Raw genomic sequence first — 22,016 nt, 5'->3', positions numbered from 1 at the left:
AAACATTCTTATTTTTTTTCACATTGTTGGGTTTTGAATTGCCAAATTCATTGACAAAATACATTCATCTGCAATCCCGTCAGCAATGCATACACGAGGTGTTGTGTCAAGAGAAGACCTAGAAGATCGATATGATATGGTTAAATTTAATCAAATCGGAATTCTTTAATTAGAGTTAAAATAGGATTTGTTTAAATTTCGTATCCTGCACATGTATTAGTATTCGGACCATAACTTTTGGCTCGAGAATCGGATTGAACTGAAACCAGCGGCATTGGAAAGCTAACACAAAATTATACAAATCTTTGTGAAATAAGATTTTCAAAATTCGAAAGTTAGCTATGCCAAAATCGCCTCGCAAGATAAGGAAGAAAATTTGGATGAATCCTATTCCAACTAGAACTAGTTTTTCTTTCCATTTCAACTAGTACTAGGTTTTCTTGTAGTCTATATATAGAGAGCTGTTATGCACGAAATTGGAAGAAATTCCACATAAGAATTCCATGTGCTAAGAGAGCGTTTAAGATATTGAGTGTTAGGGTTAGTCTCTCTTAGAGTTAAAGGTTGTGTCTTCATCACAAATCATATACAACCGAAGTCTACCGGAGTTCCGGTAAAGGAGATCAAGTAGAAGGATTGTGCCAGATGTTCTGGAAAGGGCTACTGCGGTAGAAGTCAAGTGGGTCGCTTGTCTTATGCAAGGAAGTGTCAATTGCAAAGGTTTTGTAAGTGTGAACTTCTTGTAATCCTTATTCTTTTATAGTTGATTGATTTCCTGGGTTTGGCTGCCCCGGAGAGGTTTTACATTTTAGAGAGTTCTCTAAATGGTTTCCTCTTCGTAACCAAAATATTTGTGTCTCTGTGATCTATTGTTCTACATATTTTGGTTGTATGATTGTTTAATTTTTAATTCCGCGTATTATTTGCATACACCTATTCAACTCCCTTATTGGTGTCGTTTGGAGTCGTATTTAGAATTTTCACACATCAATCTACATCAACTACAATGTTTAGGCCAACCCATTTACTAAACACCACCTTGATGACTAGAAGAAGTCCATTTGAGTAGGCTTGACTTGATCACCACGCTAATTATGTTCCACTTCTTTTACTATATATAAATTCAACATCCTGCCATACCTTTTCACATTTCTAAAACTCTCTCTACTTTCAGCAGTCATAAGCAGCTAAGCCATGAATCTCACAAAAGCCGCAAATATATGCTCTTCTCTTCCCCTTCTGGGTTGTGTTTTGGGTACCCTTTTTCATCTTCTTTCTTTGTCTCCATCGGACTCTGGTGCTACTTGTGGGGAAAACATGTCAAAAGGGGAGGAAAATGATGTCGCTGCTGCAAATAATGCAGCGGCCCAGAAGCATTTTCGGCAACTCCAACACATACGCGGGGCTTAAATGAGTTTCTCATCAATCTAGACAGTTAATTCTGCATGAACATGTCAAGTTTTGGGTAGCCAGCCACCTTTTTCTTCAGCATGCAGATAAAATTATGGTTGCTGAAAAGGCAATCTCTTGTATGAGGTTTGGGTTGACGACTGGCGACTTTGTTTAGTTGTAATTTTGGTTGCGCTGTAATTGCTAAACAGGCAGTCTCTTGTGTTCTCTCCCTTGTTTGTGTGAATCTCAATTTCTGAATATGAACTTGAAAAAACATTATAACCTAGCTTTGACTCAAATAATATTTGGGATTGTGTTTTCAAACATGATGACTAAAATAATTGCCTTTTGTGTGTGGGTGATTCGTTTTGTTATTTGGGTTGTTTTTTCAAATTGGGAACTTTGACTAAAAATAATATTTGGGATTGGTTGAAATTTCTTATTGGGTTTTCTTCATTCATGTGATCCAATAGGAATCTTAGTTGATTGATAATAGCCAGATACTTTGAATTGCATATAGGGCTTGCCTGGCTGGGTAGAAGGATCTCTGAAGTTTGTAAACATTGTCTAAGCTTTTCTTAGTTTATTATTGTGTTTGCACTGTTCTTACATTTCAAGATTTAGACTTTGTTCAACAATTTAATTTAAGTCTTTTTTTTTTTTTTTTTTTACATGAATGGCTGAGATTTTGTTACCACACATGAGAGAGAGGGATGGGGTGACTTGTACTGCGTGCAAACCACAAGGGTAGCTAAATCACCCGCAACTCAGTTATTGGTACTTTGATAGTAACCAAAGGGGGTGGTTTAACCATTGACTCGGCCATTGGAATGGTTCAGCCACCTAAATTACCAAAGGGAATGATTCAGTCACCCTAAAGCCAGACTTTGAGGGTGGCCAAATGACCCTCAATGGTTTGGTTATAGCCATCAAGGTAGTTTTGCTACCCCTATGACTTGCATGTAGTACAAGCCATTCTTCTTTCTCTTATATGTTGTTGCAATCTGGATCGTTTGAGATAAAATTATTCAACCTGAATAACCGAAAATATTATAGCGATGCATATCAAATACTCTTTTTTTTTTTTCTTTTTTCTGTGTTCTTTGTAAAAACTATGAAACACGTCTTGCAAATGAAAATCTTTTGCGTTCTGTCGGAGACTACAATGCAACTTTTCTTCTTTGGTAATATAGTCACCAGAATTTCATTTCCTCTTAAGTTTGTCTCTCATAGTCATTCATATTCTTAATAGGGATTTCTCTAGTAATCACTATATTTGTTTATACCATAAATAGTATTTACTCTATTATATAAGAAAGCAGGGTTCATTGTATGCAGATTATATGCTACAATGCTGACTACATATACGACAAGATTGCACGCAAGGTGATACAAAGACTACTACAAAATTATATTGCTTAAATGTTAATGTGTTTCGGTGACTAAATACAGCTTCTGGCCATCATTAATCATGTCCACATCAAGAATTTTACCTCCATCTTCTGATAATATACAGGTACAACTTGAAATTTCTAGCTGCTTTGCTGCTGTTTTGATAAGCTCTTCAATTGTATGTGGGACTCACAACACAATTCCGTGTCTTCTTTTTTCTTTAGGATCCCACGGGTGGAAGGGGAAAACAGTGCACTTTTTTAAGAGCATTTTATCTGTAAATGGAAACAGAATTTCAGTTATTTACTCCCCATAGTTTATCTACCAAAGCAGCCCACAGAGAAGACTAGTTAAAAAAGCTCTTGGCAGGTAAAACAGAAGAAAATGACCAGATCACATCAAGTTAGATTTTTATCCTGAAACTATCATACAGATTCATTCTTTAGGTACCTCTTCAACCATCAACAGCCCAAGTAAAAAAAATAAAAAGAAATATTCTGCTCCGTCTTAGCAAAAAGAAGATGATTTCCCTAGTAAGTTAAAAGTCTTGGGATGGGCCAAAATGTAGGGGAAAAAAAAAAAATTCAACATAGGCTTTGACAGAGTCCAAGTCTAGGTCCTGTACAGGTGTTCTAAATTGGCATAATGCCTCCTTTTGTCCACCCAAACCTGAAAAGTTTCCAACCCAACACACTTGTTCCATTACCAGGCTGTAATTAGAAAAGCAAGATCAGGACATCAGATTCAAGTTTGATACATTTCTATGCTTCGGCGTTTTTTTTTTTTTTTTTTGGTAAGTACTTCAGAGCTTTTTTCAAGCTTTTATCTTCTTTCTATTTCACTAAAGAAAGCAAGCCATTTACCTACTTTCTGGTGATTTTTTTTTTCTTGGGCAATTAGGAGGAATTAAGCAGTTATATAATTTTGCCCTAGCGGTCTAGCACCCTCTCCACTGCATTTGGGCTAGCCCGATTACAAGAAGAGGAGGCTAAAGCCCATACCCGGCCCAGTCAACAAAAAAATATGGTCTAAACCTTGACTTCCGGATCCAGTAGTCCCTCATTCTTATTAAAGTGTCCATGTGGCAGAAAATTTGAAATACCAAATTTAACCCGTCTTTGGGGTAATGGACTTGAGGGGAGCCTATTGGTCAAAACGTAATTTCCAAGATGATTTCAAGGAAAGCTCACGGGAGGTAATTTCGCAGCTCTTATAGGCCCTGTTTGGCTGTTTGCCTAAGGAACGGAGCAGTATTGTAACTGAAACGGTACTGTTTTAGCTACAGTACTGATACTCTAAATGTACTAAAAAACCCTTCTCCTATTTAAAAAAAACTGAAAAGCCCCGCACACACCCCAATAAGCTGCAAAAATTTATTTCTATCTAACCAAACCACCGAACCACCCCCATAACTCCTCATTCTCTTTCAACAAAAAATTAAACAAAAAAAACAAAACTACATCTACAGCTTCTTCTTCTAGTGGGTTTCTCCCACAACTCTTCTTTCTAAAAAGGAAAAACAAAAAAACAAAACTGCATCTACAGCTTCTTCTTCTAGAACGCTTCTCCCATAGCTCCTATTTCACAGAAAAGAAAAAGAAAAAAACAAAACTGCATTTACAGCTTCTTCTTCTAGTAGGCTTCTCCCATAACTCCTCTTTCAACGAAAAAGAAAAAAAAAAAACATCTACAGCTTCTTCTAATAGGCTTCTCCCACAACTCCTCTTTCTCTCCTCTTTCTCTTTCAACGAAAAAAAGAAAAAAGAAAAAAGACAACTACATCTACAACTTCTTCTTCGGCAGTGTTCCAAAACTCTTCTTTCTCTTTCAACGAAAAAGAAAAAGAAAAAAAAAAAAAGGAGAGGGGTTTTTCAGGTTTTTTGGTTAGATAGGAATAAAGCTTATTGGGGTGTGTGAGGGGCTTTTCAATTTTTTTGAAAATAAGAGAGGGGCTTTTCAGTACATTTATAGTACCGATACTGTAGCTGAAACAGTACCGTTCCAGCTACAGTACCACTCCGTTCAGGCAAACAGGGCCATAGGATTTGAAACTACAAGGAAGTACATTGGTCTTCATTCAAAGTCAACCATTTTTTTTTTTTTAATTTACCCAAATAATTAAGCAGAGCTCCTCAAGTGCTAATCAAGCCGCTTAGATTAATAAAAGGGATAAATTTTTTTTTTTTTGGTCTATGGTTTGGGATTTTGCTAAATAATCCTCTGAATTTTTTTTTTTTTTTTTTAAAAAAATATTAATCACTTTCTAAGTAAGCAGAAAAAAATAAATTAATCAATTTGTTAGAAAAGTTGATAAAATTTATTAATATGCCATATCAGCATGAATTAAACTAGCAAGATAGGGTGGCCAAATCACTCCATGGTAATTGTGGGTGTTTCGGTCACCTTCAATTATTTTATTTTTTGTCATTTAGAAGCAGCCGAACCACCCCAAGGCCATGATATTAGTTCTGTTGTCTCATTTAGCACATTATCGGTTTTGGTCAACCTCTATAACAGTAGAGACTAATTTATTATTTATTTTTCTTATTCTAAAGAGTAATTAAATTTAGAAGCAGCCGAACCACCCCAAGGCCATGATATTAGTTCTGTTGTCTCATTTAGCACATTATCGGTTTTGGTCAACCTCTATAACATTAGAGACTAATTTATTATTTATTTTTCTTATTCTAAAGAGTAATTAAACACTTTTAAAACTCATAGAGATATTTTTTAAGATTTCAAATCACGACCAAAAGATGCCTTATCTTTTTTTTTTTTTTTCTTTTTTTTTTTTTTTATATTTAAAAAAAAAGGTATTAGACAAGTTCGCGCATAAGTCTCCACACATGCTTCCCCCGTCAACAATTGCCGAGGCGCGAATTCAATACAAAGGTAGAAAAAGGTCACTCAGCCAATAAGCTGAGAAAAGCACTCAAGAGTATGTGGTAGGAATTTCGACAAGTTTTGTTTTTTTTTTTTTTTTTTTTTTTTATGTATAGTTCTTTGGGATGACTAAGCATAGAAAGTAACGTGTTGGAAATTGCCACATCATCATACATAGGAAGTTTCTTGGTGCTCAGCCCTCGGGATATGTTCGAAAAGTGTTAAAGGTCAATTTTTTTTTTTTAATATTTAGCTTATCTTATCTTACAAATTAGTCATTAGATTTGTGAATTTATGTAGATCCCACAAATTTAATAGTTGATCTATTAAATTTATAAGAGAATATGAGCAAAATATAAAAAATTTATTGACCCAACATTTTTCAGAGTACGAGTACGTTCACAGCAGATTATTCTTCCCTGGGCATGATCATTTGATGACTAGAAAAAGTCCATTTGAGTAAGGCTTGACTTTTGATCACCACGCTAATTATGTTCCACTTCTTTTACTACATATAAATTCAACATCCTGCCATCACCATTCCACATTTCTAAAACTCTCTCTCTACTTTCAGCAGTCATAAGTAGCTAAGCCATGAATCTCACAAAAGCCGCAAATATATGCTCTTCTCTTCCCCTTCTGGGTTGTGTTTTGGGTACCCTTTTTCATCTTCTTTCTTTGTCTCCATCAGACTCTGGTGCTACTTGTGGGGAAAACATGTCAAAAGGGGAGGAAAATGATGTCCCTGCTGCAAATAATGCAGCAGCCCAGAAGCATTTTCGGCAACTCCAACACATACGCGGGGCTTAAATGAGTTTCTCATCAATCTAGACAGTTAATTCTGCATGAACATGTCAAGTTTTGGGTAGCCAGCCACCTTTTTCTTCAGCATGCAGATAAAATTATGGTTGCTGAAAAGGCAATCTCTTGTATGAGGTTTGGGTTGACGACTGGCGACTTTGTTTAGTTGTAATTTTGGTTGCGCTGTAATTGCTAAATAGGCAGTCTCTTGTGTTCTCTCCCTTGTTTGTGTGAATCTTAATTTCTGAATATGAACTTGAAAAAACATTATAACCTAGCTTTGACTCAAATAATATTTGGGATTGTGTTTTCAAACATGATGACTAAAATAATTGCCTTTTGTGTGTGGGTGATTTGTTTTGTTATTTGGGTTGTTTTTTCAAATTTGGAACTTTGACTAAAAATAATATTTGGGATTGGTTGAAATTTCTTATTGGGTTTTCTTCATTCATGTGATCCAATAGGAATCTTCGTTGATTGATAATAGCCAGATACTTTGAATTGCATATAGGGCTTGCCTGGCTGGGTAGAAGGATCTCTGAAGTTTGTAAACATTGTCTAAGCTTTTCTTAGTTCATTATTGTGTTTGCACTGTTCTTACATTTCAAGATTTAGACTTTGTTCAACACCTGAATTTAAGTCTTTTTTTTTACATGAATGGCTGAGATTTTGTTACCACACATGAGAGAGAGGGATGGGGTGACTTGCACTGCGTGCAAACCACAAGGGTAGCTAAATCACCCGCAACTCAGCAACTCAGCTATTGGTGCTTTGATAGTGACCAAAAGGGGTGGTTTAACCATTCGCGACTCAGCCATTGGAGTGGTTCAGCCACCCAAATTACTAAAGGGAATGGTTCAGTCACCCTAAAGCCAGCCACCCAAATTATTAAAGGGAATGGTTCAGTCACCCTAAAGCCAGTCTTTGAGGGTGGCCAAATGACCCCCAATGATTTGGTTATAGCCATCAAGGTAGTTTTGCTACCCCTATGACTTGCATATTGTACAAACCATTCTTCTCTCTTATATGTTGTCACAATCTGGATCATTTAGGATAGAATTATTCAACTTGAATAACCGAAAATATTATAGCAATGCATATCAAATACTCTTCTTTTTTTTCTTTTTTCTGTGTTCTTTGTAAAAACTATGAAACACGTCTTGCAAATGAAAATCTTTTGCGTTCTGTCGGAGACTACAATGCAACTTTTCTTCTTTGGTAATATAGTCACCAGAATTTCATTTCCTCTAAGTTAGTGTCTCATAGCCATTCATATTCTTAATAGGGATTTCTCTAGTAATCACTATGTTTGTTTATACCATAAATAGTATTTACTCTATTATATAAGAAAGCAGGGTTCATTGTATGCAGATTATATGCCACAATGCTGATTACCCATACGACAAGATTGCACGCAAGATGATACAAAGACTACTACAAAATTATATTGCTTAAATGTTAATGTGTTTCGGTGACTAAATACAGCTTCTGGCCATCATTAATCATGTCCACATCAAGAATTTTACCTCCATCTTCTGATAATATACAGGTACAACTTGAAATTTCTAGCTGCTCTGCTGCTGTTTTGATAAGCTCTTCAATTGTATGTGGGATCCACAACACAATTCCGTGTCTTCTTTTTTCTTTAGGATCCCACGGGTGGAAGGGGAAAACAGTGCACTTTTTTAAGAGCATTTTATCTGTGAATGGAAACAGAATTTCAGTTATTTACTCCCCATAGTTTATCTACCAAAGCGGCCCCCAGAGAAGACTAGTTAAAAAAACTCTTGGCAGGTAAAACAGATGAAAATGACCAGATCACATCAAGTTAGATTTTTATCCTGAGACTATCATACAGATTCATTCTTTAGGTACCTCTTCAACTATCAACAGCCCAAGTAAAAAAAATGAAAAGAAATATTCTGCTCCGTCTTAGCTAAAAGAAGATGATTTCCCCTGTAAGTTCAAGTCTTGGGATGGGCTAAAATGTAGGGGAAAAAAAAAATTCAACATAGGCTTTGACAGATCATTGTTGTTCAGAGTCCAAGTCTAGGTCCTGTACAGGTGTTCTAAATTGGCATAATGCCTCCTTTTGTCTACCCAAACCTGAAAACTTTCCAACCCAACAGACTTGTTGCAATACCAGGCTGTAATTAGAAAAGCAATATCGGGACATCAGATTCAAGTTTGACACATTTCTATGCTTCGGCCTTTTTTTTTTTTGGTAAGTACTTCAGAGCTTTTTTCAAGCTTTTATCTTCTTTCTATTTCACGAAAGAAAGCAAGCCATTTACCTACTTTCTGGTGATTACATTTAGTTGACTCCCACATGTTTGCATAATAAGAGCTAATCATAGAGTTGTTTCAATACCTGTGGTTTCCTGGGCAGAATAGGGGAATTCTGTTAACTGAGCTGACTTTGCATCTTCCAATAGCTTGATCAAATTCTTGTTTCCACACTTTCGGCCTTCATCCATTGGGGTGTTTCCCCATCTGTAGAGGTAAAATGGCAAAAACGTGATAGAGTTTTTGGAACAATGAAATAGACTAATCGACTGTGGATAAAAGGAATTCTTATTCCTCTTTTCCTACTAAAGGAGGAAAGAAAACAATGCCACAAAAACTGAGAAAGGAGGAAAACTACAACATAAATCATGTAGAACACAGTTTTATAATCAAAGGTTAAGACTATATGGAGCTACCAGTAGGTTAGGTTGGATCAACGATAAGGATGAGTTTCAAGATGCCTTTTTCTTGGTAAGTAGTTTCAAGATGACACATCATACAATACTGAGAAAGCAACCTAAACAAGTAAAGATCTAGCAGCTCCGCGTCCTTGAGACAAAAACCCATCTTTCATTTAGGGAAGTCCAATTTTTTCATTGGTCCACTTTCTGCTAATGAAGTTCACTTTTCACGATGAAGACTATGGTTAAAAGGTGCAAAATGTATAGTTACACAGAGTCGAGGCAAAATGAAAACATGGCATTTGCAGTCTTGATCTCAGAGATCATGTTTGGATACATTTGACTACTAGAGCAATTCATAGGATACTTCATTGCTTAATCATGTCATGTTGCACGATATAAAAATGGGCTATGTAAACAAGAATTTTACAGTTTATGATTGAGGAAAACAAAAATCTGGTCAATACTGTAGGGGAAAAAGGGAAAAAGGATCAACAGAACTTCTCCCCAGACATGATTAAAACCATAGTATCAAATAATGGCTCTATTAGGGTTTTGGATGGCATGCAAAAACTAAAGATCATAAAGTAATTCACTGAAAGGATTCATCCATATGCAGTTAGGCTTCTATAATAACTGCAAGTAGGCTCATAGATTGCACTCATAAACATGGATGTATCCTTATTGAAAAACCCAAAAGGCAAAATGAATATTTGAACTGTACCTGTCCTTTGAGAAAACACTAGCCCCCGCTTCTATAAGCAACCGTGCCATCAAATATAATCCTTCAGAGGCAGCTACATGAAGGGGGGTTCGATGATCATAGTCTCTGGAGTTTGGATCAATACCATTGGATAAAATCCTTTTAAGAAAGTCTGAATCCCCCTTTGCAACAGCCGTACAGAGAAAATTACCAGGAGAGTCAATCTTCAAAGAGGCCCCTTCTTTAAAAAGTAAAGAAGAAATTCGATCATGCCCATTCTTGATGGCTTCAAGTAAAGGTGTATTCCCAAAATTATCTATGCAAAACGATAAAAAACACGTGATATTATGATACAGGTAACAAAGTGAAATTTACATAAAGCAGAGAAGCATACCGATTCATCACATAAGAAAAATACCACTAATATTGATGTCTATTCCTTCCTTAATAAGAAAAAGTGCGATATCTTCATGTCCTCTTGATGCTGCAAGATGCTGTTGAAAACAAAGGCTCCAATCAGACATAAGCAATGCTTTCTTCTTTCGGTCTTTATAATATATGTTGCGTTATTGGAGCGAGTAAACTACAAACAACAAATTATATTGCAAAGTTTTCTAACATAAGTAGCACCTGTCACCAAGATGATTCCATGTATCTATCCAAGAAATTAACCTGCTACTTTATGCCGCAGTTATAAAAGTGCAGTGCATTTCTCCAATTGCATACATAAATACATATGCACCCAACCAAACCTATCCACCCACGCCTCCACACACATATTTTTTTACCAATTTGGGTATGTATTCAATATATCAATGCTCCCTAACAGAAAAAGAGAATGAGACACTCATCATTTCTTTGAACTTATGTTGCAAGATGACTGCAAATTATCTGGTGGGTGCCTAAATATTTGATCTTAATACTGTTTCAATACATGATTTTTTTTCAAATGTGAAGTTCGGAGAACACACCATTCAAGCTAAATGAGATTACTTATGAGGCATCAACCTGAAATATTGCAATGAAGTTTCAGCTGGTGCAAAGTATCTGAATTAAAAGAAAATCAAACATTTTGAAACTGCCAAAGGGTTTGGTTGTTCATATAATAATTGATAATATTGCAATGAAGTTGAATGGACACAAGGAGATGGACACAGAGAAAATGGAGAATTGAGGATGGCTTCATCACGAATCTTGTAAATGGGAGCCTCCACCAGAGGGTATATAAAGCAGAATTACTTACAAACTAAATTCTACTGCTTTTGGGACTACAAATTGCTAGGGTAGTGGAAAATTTCATCACAGCAACTGAATTTAGTAAAACCAATAACATAATGGTAAGACCTGCATATAAGCCTTGGTATTTAAAACATCTTCTTAGGAATATCTTGCATCTTTCTCAGAAATTAAGATCGTTAGTCTACAAACATCCAGAGAAACCAACTCTACCCTGGCAGTTTTTTCTCTGTCAACAGTGGAAGTATAGGAGAAAATGCAGTTTGATGCTCCATGAGGAACCTCATGATGCATTGTCTGATTGTCAGAGATGCCATTTGTTATATGTTTTGTATCCAGCAAAATGTTAATACATAATTAAATAAAAGAGGACAAAGTTTGTTTAATCATTAGATACAAACTAAGAAACAGTTTTATCAAGTATGCCTATATAACTTGGTATAAGACGAATCTTAAGAGAATAAGAAAAAAAATAAAAAGAGTGAAAAACTAATCATAAGACAAATCTAAAACATTAGTAAGAATTTTCATACCAAGGGTGACCTTCCATCATAATCTGTCTTGTTGGGATCAGCTCCGGTTCGTATCAGACCTTTTAGCTGATGCAGATCTCCATGATAAGCAGCACTGTTCACCTTCAAAGCAAGCTCAGCTTCTTGTTTTCCAATATGAAAGGTGATATCTGACTCCAATTGCTTAACTCGATTGGACTCTTTTCCCTGTAAGTTATTGTACAATTTTGGCCATCTTATTTACACACAATAGAAAACTAATATCAAGTAAAGAGGATTGCTCGAGATTTTGAAGCTGGCTTCAAAAATATTTCTATATTTAATTATATACTCTACTTCTACTGACAGAAGCATCAGGAACTCAAGTAAGAGCATAGACATTACAAAGTTAATTACCTCTAGAAGGTTGTTCAAGATTTTTCGACCATCGTAAAAGTATATATCTAATACATTTGTAAAAGATTGTTTATCAAGACGCAGAAGCCTGCATAGTTCACAAACACGAACTCTATACGGCTGAGGAATGTTGCAAAGAATAGAAATTTCTCCACATGAGCTGTTAGGTTGTAGAAGTGAAACAGTCTCTTCTGATCCATCTTCCCCTGTGCCTACCTCCTCCTGCACAGGACTAGTTTTGTCAGTCTTGTAAACATACACATGTTGAAAATTTCAGAATCCCTATCCTGCCCTTCTCAGGAAACAACATAATTGAACATCGCAATATATTCGGATATAGTTAAAAACAAAATCGCCTGAAGGAAATTGACTTGGTGACTATACTAAAGGATATATAACGCAGACCTAGCATACACTGAAAGCTTCATGCACCATGGTGAAACTACATAGACAAACAAAATGTAAGATGACTTGAAACTACATAGACAAATAAAATGTAAGATGACTTAACGACTAAACTACGGCCTTGTTTGGTAAACAACAGCACTTTACAATGCACTGTTCATAATTGGTGAGGAAAAAAATGAGTGTAATAATTAGTATAGAAAAGTGAAAAAATTGTATTGAAAAGTGAGAAAATTTTGTTTTATAGTGATTTTTTTATTTAAATATTAGTAAAAAATAAATGATGTAATATAAAAAGTGAATGATATGATATAAAAAGTGAATATTTTGATGTTGATTTTTTTAAAAAATGAGATGAATAGTGTAGGGGAATGTGATGTTGTTTAACAAACAACACCTACATGTTAACATGCTCAAAGACAAACTCATACTTGAGGATACAGAAACCAAAGAATAGATGATTTTCCAAGAAAAATATAAAGGAAGAAAAGAAGAAGAAAAAAAGCATAATGTTCAGCAAACACAATGATTGAGGGTAGTGACTATGGAATATAGAATCATACCAGCACACCATGACAGACAAAATACAGTTGATCTACCACATTTCCCTGTTCCATTATCACTTCACCTGGGAGAAAAAACTCCTCATGGAGTCTAATAACCTGCAAGAACAGTCTAACTTCATTAATTCATGCGAAGCCAAGACTTCAATGCAACAAAGCAAATCCTCTCTGAAATGCACAACAACACTTATGATTCTTACCCACATTTTTACGCCCCCCCCCCCCCATTACTATTTCAAGTCAACGTATTTTGAAGTGACCTTTCTAAACATTGACATCAGTGTCCTTGCAATACAAAATGATGCACCCTAGGTTAAAATCTCTAACTTGATCAAATCAAGTGATGAAACACACACACAAACTTCAAGTCCATGCTCTGCCTGTGTCCTGTTTTTCAGGGGGCCCATGTCCATGTAAAATATTTGCAACAGACATTGGCAGTTCCAAAAGAAGTACAAAGACCCTGAAGCGACATTACTTTTTCCATGCTATCCTACAGTCTAAAGCTGATTGAAATTGTCAATCGCAAATAAAGTCCATTATTAATGGCAAATGGAGTCCACAAAATGACTTATAAATATTTATTATCAACTAATCAATGGCAACAAATACTTACAATCTGATTGATGAATTCGGAAGAGCATCCCCTAAAGAGGGAAACCTTTTCAATGTACGGCAAGTATAAAGTTTGGGAGATCTGCAAAGAACAGTCAACTCGTTATGATTAGTTCAAACCTGTTGACAGAACATTTAATCTAATTGACCAACCGATATGGGATACATGAGGCCCAAGAAAAAGCAAGAATAATGATGAAAAAAAGATCGAAAATAAGTTTGATACCTACATGGGCTGTTCTAGATACTATCAAATCTTACGATTATGTTTCTTTGCATTAGGGAGCTAGCAGTTTCTTTTGTTTTAGTTTTGCTTGTATATAGAAATCAGGATTTTTCTACTAATGTCTAGATTTGCTGGATCCTGTAGTAGTGTCCTATTGAAGGGCCTTTTAATTGATTTAGTTTATTTGTTTGTGGTCCTTTACATAGTTTTTAGTTTTGTTTTAGTACTTCCAATATTATGAGTCCAAGTTCAACTAGGATTAGGAGTGTTGAACTATGTGTGCGTGCCGAGTGTGTGTGTGTGAGAGAGAGAGAGAGAGAACTTTGATTAATAAGTTTTAACCATAGTGTTTTTTTGTTTTTGATTTAGCTCAAGGCATGTACTATATGTGCAAATGAAAGACTAAGAAGGATATGATGTTTCCCAAAATTAGAAAATTTATTTCTCAGTTTTTTAGATACACATAAGAAGCATCAGGATCAGATGCATATTGGCGAGTATAGTAATATGGCTCACTCGAAAGTACCTGTGACACTTAGAACATGATGGGTAAATAAAAGATGCAGTTGCCAAGTCAAACTAATCAGTTAACTAATACACAACATGAACAAATTGCCACCAAAATAGTATATGGTCTTGGGTAAATATAGAAGAGTGAAACTAAACCAAAGAAAGATCAATAAACAATAAGAATTCTGAAATAATTCTTGATAGGAAAGCGTGAAATTGCCAGAAAGTTTAGCAATCAGCAGATCAAAAAATTATAGTTTTTTTTTTTCAGAACAGATGAAAAAATATATATATATATATAAAATTAGATACTCGTAATACTTGAGGTTCAAAAATCCCCCTCTTTCTACTTACCCTAGCCCGTATAGATATGGGGATGTCCTGTAGAACAGCAGCCTCAGTGTAGCTACTCTCATACTGTAAGCGCACGTGGCCTTTAATTTGATTACGGATGTCCTTCCCAAGTCTATTTCTGTTCATATATTTGATGAGATCCGTCATTTTGTCCCTGAATTTTTCTGTCTTTGATCCTTTTACAATCAATGCTGTCATGTTACCAATCAAATAAGCACCAATAACCATGTCAAAAGAGACATATATCATGATGAATATCATTTCCCTAATATTGACTGCATGAATATCTCCGTAACCTGCAACAGAAAGAGGCATTACTTTAGTTAGTTATACTATCATTTCCCTAAAGTTCGTGCAGTTTCGATTTGTCTCACAATTGTAAATGGTAGGCAAGTATTAATTATAATTAAATGCATTGCAGAATATGGATCTGAGCATTATTAAAGGTGGGTAAATCATCAAATGTACAAATTATAACCTGTAAGAAGTTAGTTGACAACATCTTGTACACAAGAAAGTTAAGAAAAAGAATATGGTGTAAAGAAAATTAGGAAAAATTTCTGCATGTTGTGTAACATACATTTAATTAAGCACATGTATTAAAGAGCTTTAAGGAAAAAAAAAAAAAAAAAAAAAAAAAAGATAATTTATGGACAATTTTTATCATGACCTATTAAAGTGCTAATCACATTTGTGTTATACCCCAATTTTTATCATGACAATAATTAGGCACTCTAATTATTGTCACATGTGAAGTTTGCCATTCTAATCATAGGCATCTAAATAATTCGTTAATCTCGCTATTCGCAACTTAAATTACCTTCAGCTATGGCTAAGAAGCATAAAACTCAAACATTAAAGATGATGTCCATTGTAAGACTCCTAAATCTATCCATGTGCTAATTAAAAATATATCTTGAAATCCTTATGTATTCAAGTTTTTAAAAAACAATTAAAAAAATAAGAAGGAGATAACTTCTATTCAGTGTATGCCTCCCTCTATTATAGGCAACATACAATCAGTTTTTTATGAAAAATCAACAAACAGAAGACAGAAAAGTAATGCTTTCCTTGCAATCTTTCGGTTAGTCTGCTACAATCTCACCACAAGTTTGTAAGATACGTTATCTCAAAACCCCCTTAACCATTTTATCAGTTCTCTAGAGTAAAATTATGCAACTCATGAGATGATGAACCAAATGCACATCACAAAAACCATACCAGTTTTTGGTTGTATTTATTGATATAGAAGGTAAAAGATAAATAACTTACCAACAGTGGCCATGGTAACAATTGCAAAATATAAAGACGTTGTGTAGCGCTTCCAAATGTCAATCTCTCTGAAATGTGAATAACTATAGTCACCCAGCTTTAAACTTCCAATCCACGTGTAACCCTCTTCTTCTTTAGGCAGAGTGGTAGCCAAATAGTAAAAGATGCAGGCTGCTGTATGTGTGCAATAGAGTTCAACAGCAAGAAGCTTTATAATCCTGGTAAACATGTAATTTATACGTATATCCTTCTCCATCTTCTGAAAAAATTCTGTGACTTTGCGGACCCGAAATAACCTGATCCATAAAAGGTACCTCACTTCCTCTTTTTTTCCACTCGCCTGTTCAGAACAGATTTCTAAAAATGATCAACCACTTAAAGAAATATATAATGGGGAAACTTTTACAATTGCAAGTTATCTTCAAGATATGCTGTAAACTTTCTCAAATCACAGATCCTATTCTACATTACTTGAAACTTTTTGGAATACCTCAGTGTTTTGCCTTATATGGATACTTAGTCCACAGCAGTATAACAAGATGTCATGGTAAAAAGTGTTGGTGTGGGCAGTCACAAAAACCTCAATGGATAGAAAAACATGGTTCCTAGAACCAAAGCCCACCCCTTTCTTCAAGAAAAATTGCATCTAACTAAATTTATTATGGGGGAGAATATACCTAACCCCCTCAAATTGACACCCATCTTACAAAGACACCACCAAACTACTATTTGTAACAATTGACCCCCCTCATACTGCCATTTTGTAACAATTGACCCCCCTCATACTACCATTTTGTTGCAAAAGAGCCTCTCCGTTAGTTGTTAGCATTAAAATGGATGGAAAATATTGCACGGGACCTACATATGCATATTTTGGACTTGAAATGCCCAAATTTTCTTAATTACCTATTATAAAGACACCCTTTAAACTACCAATTTATGACACTTAATTCCCTCAACTACAATTTCATTGCGATTTGGCCCATTTGTTAAATGTTGGCCTTAAAATGGATGGAAAATGTCGTACGTGACTTGCACATGCATATATTAGACTTGAAATATCCAAATTACCTCGGTTTGGAGGAAAATAAATGCAACAAAATTTTTAAGAGAGAGAGATGAGAGGTTGAGAGTTGGTTGTCTACTTTTGGGGATGGTCAAACCACGCCTCAAGACTGAAGGAGTGGTCGTCTCCTGAAGGCTTTTATGGGTGGACAACCACCCCTTGAAAGTTGAGGGGGTGGGCAATCACTCCCTTAAGACTTTTGAGAGTGGCCAAATCAAGGCTAAGGGGTGGTTCGGCCACCCCAAAAGCCTTAAAGCGGTCACCCCTTGTTTTGAGGGAGGCCGAAACTAAACTAGAAACTTTGAAAGGGAAAAAAGGATAAGAAGTAAAGTTTACGGAATGAAGAAAAAGAATGATGGTGAAGTTTTCAAGTGTTGTGAAGTAAGGAAGAATAGCTCTCCACACACATATGCTTAGAAAAGCCAAAAATAGAAAAACCAAAATACAAACTTTAAATAGGATTGATGGTAGAAACAAGCAATTACTTGAGGAAAAAGCAAACATATCAATGTCTTGTAAAATGTAGAATTCCTTCAAGATATTAAAAGCGGGAAAAAAAAAGAAAAAAAAAAGTGTTAAGAGACACCAGTAATGCTTAGAAAGAGTGATGATACCTTGAAGATAATATCCCAAGGCATACAAGCAAGAAGATCAATGACGAAACTAGATTTCAAGTACCTGCATTCAGGAATTAAAACAAAAAAACAAAGACAAAATCAGCAGTTAACGGAAGCAAAATGGATTAGTAATTCTAAAACATGACTATATTGTTGGATTCCCCCTATAGTCATGCCATGTTAGCTAGAAGACAGAAGACAAGGACTTGGACCCATTTTCCAAACTCAATATAGTTAAACAACTTTACAATAAATTAGCTTGGAAATTTTCTCATCAATTAAACCAACTGAACCATAAATCAGCTGAAACTGATAAGTGTGTCATAACCGTTTTATTTACATATTCCTCCATTGAAAAAAAGGAGAGCATCTACTTGTACTAAAACTCTGTCATTCCTACAGATGGTAAAAAGTTATTCAATTGTTTAAATAGATTGAAAGTATGAGAAGTGACAGAACCCATGAAATCGTGGAGGGAAGGGAAAACTGACCTGAGCGCAATGGGGGTGCGCTTATAGACCATTCGGTAGGTCTGGCTGTCTCTGAATGCCACAAAGAACTGCAAGACAATGTCGAGAAGGAAAGCTATCTGCCCAACAATGTCCAGTATGAAAAGGTTCTCAGGCAATCCCCGGAAGAAACCAAACTCCATGGGAGTGAAGAAGGACGAGTACACTGCCCATAACAATATGAAGTTCACCCATGCCCGATACAACCTGCACTTTAACTTTCAGCGTCTTTTCTTCGACCAAAACAAATATGTAGCTTACCAAACACACAACCCGGAGGGAAGTAACCGTTCTTTTTTCTTTTCCTTTCTTTTTTTCTTAGCAAATTAACCGTTTAACATTAAAATAAAATAAAACTAAAAAAAAAGGAGGGGATGGACCCGACAAACACCCAAAAAAAGAGCCCATACACTCTAATGAAATTAAAATTACAAAGAAGGGATGCAATCCGAAGATTAGATGACTACGATAAGGAAATTAATGAAGATCGTATTTTTCGCGTCCATGAATATCTTACAATGGAAGAAAGAAAGAAATATCAAAGATTGCTCCAAGTGTTTCGTCCATACATTCTATTTATTTTCTCGTTTAGTTATTATCAAATTTTATTGTTCTGATTTCTGAACATCACCAGAGAAGGTCGAGTAACATGAGGTTCACGTGCAAAATAAAGGACAGAGTTGGTCCAGTTGGATGGCTTGGCCAAAACATAGTGGGATGTGAACTGTACCATGATCCTACTGTTTCCATTAAGATTATCTTACAGACTTATGGTGTATGCCTCTTAGAGCACTCTTCCCGTCCAATCAAAATTATTTTTTTAGTTATTTTAATGAGACAATTTAGTAAAAATTGTTTAAATCTTCAATTTTAAGATTTACTATTTTAACTAAAATAAAATAGGGAGTACTATTCACTCACCAAATAAATAAAAAATAATATAAGTTTTATCTCCCATTTCCTATTCTTTAAAAAAAATTAAAAAAAATATAAAGGAGTATTTGAAAAATAATATTTAAATAGAATAGTAAAAGTTAGATATTTAAAATAGTGAGGCTCGTAGGGTGCTTTAAAAAAGTAAGTAGTTAAAAATAGAGAAAAATGTATTTTTGGTTACTTTTGGTGATGCTGCTAAGAATACTCTTATGTTTTACCTTGGATAGTCTCTTTTATTGAATTTTTTTAAAAAATAAATAAATAAATAAATAAACTATTTATTAAACTCCATATTCTTGTTATGTTAGTACCAAATAAAGATCAAATAACTATGGAATCTAGAACAAGTTTTGGGGAAGACTTAACATCCACTAGTTAAGTTTATAATATACATATTTGCATCTTAGATTTTAATTTTAAAGTAAAATTAAAAATCATACCCTATAATCAATTCTTACATCAATCGTTAAAAATAATAATAATAATAATTAAAAAAATAAAATAAGTAAAAAAATGTAATTTCTAACATTATTATAGATTTTATACAAAACAACTTCTGATCTAGAACCTACTTGATTGCTTCTATGATCAATGGTGTCATTTGTTCCATTACTTTCGTATTACAGCAAAACAAGGGACAATCAACAACTTGTTTGTGTCACGTTTTGATCGGATAGCAATTTTGTGGTTCACATACAACAGAGAGACAAAATCGTGGCCACAGTCCCTGTCATCGTCGTCCGATTCAAATTTAATAATACCCCAGGGTCGTAGTACATTTCACCAAGACTACGACCCTGGGGTATTATTAAATTTTCCAGCTAAATCCCACTCACCCAGCTGTAAAATCTACAACCGTCGATTTCATCGGTTTCAAAAAGTCAAAACAATGACTACGACATTGTCGACTCGAGCCCTACCAAATCTTCGGTAGACCCATCCGTCAGTTCACCGCCACGTGTACACCGGTGGCGGGAACGACGGCTTCTTAACCACCGATACAAACATTTGTCAGCTCTCATTCGTATCTATCCTCTTGTCCCCAAAAGCATATTTAGACTCAAATTTTGTATTAAAACTTTTAAGATAAAAATATAATAACGAGCCGGAGTCCAAACTCAAAGCTATTACTACTACTTGGAATGATGTTAAATTATCATTAAAAAAAAAAAAAACTTGATTTAAATTAATTAATAAATAAAGAAATAAAACGAATGCGAGAGAGAGTGGTGGCGGTACCGGTTATCGGGATGGATGACGAGGCCTTGAGAGAGGTCTCGGAGGCCAAAGAGGAGGCTCTCGCGGCTAAACTTCCGGCGAGTGGACTCGAGCCCTAACTCGTTGGAGATCAGATTGAAGCGGCTTCCACGCGACGATTTGATCCGGTCCCTCACATCCTCCAGTTCGTACTCTTTCTCATTCTCCTCTACCCGCTCCTCATCCTCCTCCCCATCCTCCTCCTCAATCTTCCACACCACTCTCCCTGCGGGCATCTCTGTCAATTTCGGATTCTGATCGGGATTCGGTCCGGTTTCTCCCATGCCCCTGCGCAGCACGAGGATTAGCGCATTGATTGGTGACCTACAACTATACACACACACACACACACACATATATATATATATATATATATATATCCTCGAGCATTAAATGCGACTATGATTACATGCTTATAGTTATAGCCACAAAGTTCTTATATAAATCCCTCATGACATTATCACAACAGAAAGAAAAAGAAAAAAAAGAAAAAAAAATTGTGTATGGAAGAGTCTAACCGTTGATATACCTTTTGGAGGAAAAAAGACGAGGATTTGACGATAGGAATCACGAGGAAAACGGGATTTGCCAGTGACGTCCAAAAGGGCTTACCGTTTGGAACAAATATAGCCGCTCAGTTTTCCAAGGACATCGTAAGGTCCACAATAATCAGTGGCGTTTACGAATATATTCAACAAATTTAGAAAGAGATATATTGATTGAATCCATGGAGGGTGGTCGATCTCTCTGTAAGTGAATTTATACGTGAGAGGAGTACCAGGTACTGACATTGCTGACATATCCGCTTAGTTTTTAGTGCATGTTTAACCACATTTTAAGGCGCACAGCAATGGTTTTGTAGATTTTATTATTTGTATTATTTAATAATATTTCTAGCTTGGTGTGCCTTAATTTTATTTTTAATAAATAGAATTGGTGTCTGGCAAACGGCTGCGGACAAACGGCTGCTACACATCTCCATTTTGATTTCACAATCATATGACATATCTTAAGAAATTAGACATCTAAGTAAGATAAGAAACCTTCTCAATTTAAAGTGAAATTGAAAGAATTCGTTTGATAATTAATATTTTATTTTGTTGTATCTAATAATATATAAAGAAATGTTAGAGACTCAAACAAATAAATTTACAAAAATTTTAAACTTACGTGGCAAGGGTTTTTAAATTAAAAAAACGCAATTCACTCTCCCTTGTCTGCCACTCACGATCTGTCACGTCAGTTTGGAATTTTTTTTTGGTTTATTTGTTTGAGTAATTCTAGGTGGCCTACTTGTGTCCTACTAAAAATGATGTGGCTATTAAAACCACAATTTGATCAAAATTCAATAATAATCAATCACAAGCTCAATGATAATTTTAATAGCCACATCATTTTTAGTAGGCTACCTAGAACGACTTCATTTGTTTGGTTCTCTAATACTTTTCTAATATATATAATGTTGAATAAGGATAAATTTTAAATTACAAAATTTAAGTCGTTTATAGGCATTGAAGTGCTTGAAAAACGTCACATATTAAAAATGAGAAAAAAATCATCTCCATTTCATTTGAAATAAAGAGTATTGATTTAGTCCAGTTAGGATGGTAAAATTGTCCTTATATTTTTAGGGGCAAATTTTTTGGACAAGTTTGTCATAAATGCACTAAATGGATACTCTTCA

At 35.2% G+C, this 22,016-nt stretch overlaps 1 protein-coding gene across 1 annotated transcript; it reads right to left on the bottom strand.

Annotated features, from left to right (window-relative positions):
* Positions 1-7,725: 7,725 nt before the first annotated feature.
* On the bottom strand, positions 7,726-21,014 carry LOC132183027 (potassium channel SKOR). Its single transcript, XM_059596418.2, has 14 exons — positions 20,862-21,014; positions 20,315-20,620; positions 18,122-18,346; positions 17,628-17,691; positions 15,948-16,287; positions 14,676-14,971; positions 13,587-13,667; positions 12,971-13,069; positions 12,003-12,224; positions 11,628-11,813; positions 10,277-10,352; positions 9,880-10,174; positions 8,840-8,961; positions 7,726-8,168 (listed from the first exon to the last, which is right to left on the bottom strand). Exons 2-14 carry the CDS (start codon positions 20,614-20,616, stop codon positions 7,927-7,929), a joined length of 2,550 nt encoding a protein of 849 aa, XP_059452401.2. The 5' UTR covers positions 20,617-20,620; positions 20,862-21,014; the 3' UTR covers positions 7,726-7,926.
* Between the last annotated feature and the right edge of the window lie 1,002 nt (positions 21,015-22,016).

This window comes from Corylus avellana, chromosome 5, assembly GCF_965113065.1.
Source record: "Corylus avellana chromosome 5, dhCorAvel1.hap1.2, whole genome shotgun sequence".
NCBI lineage: Eukaryota > Viridiplantae > Streptophyta > Magnoliopsida > Fagales > Betulaceae > Corylus > Corylus avellana.
Note: the sequence above shows the minus strand (reverse complement) of the source record. Positions and strands in the feature narration are given on the sequence as shown.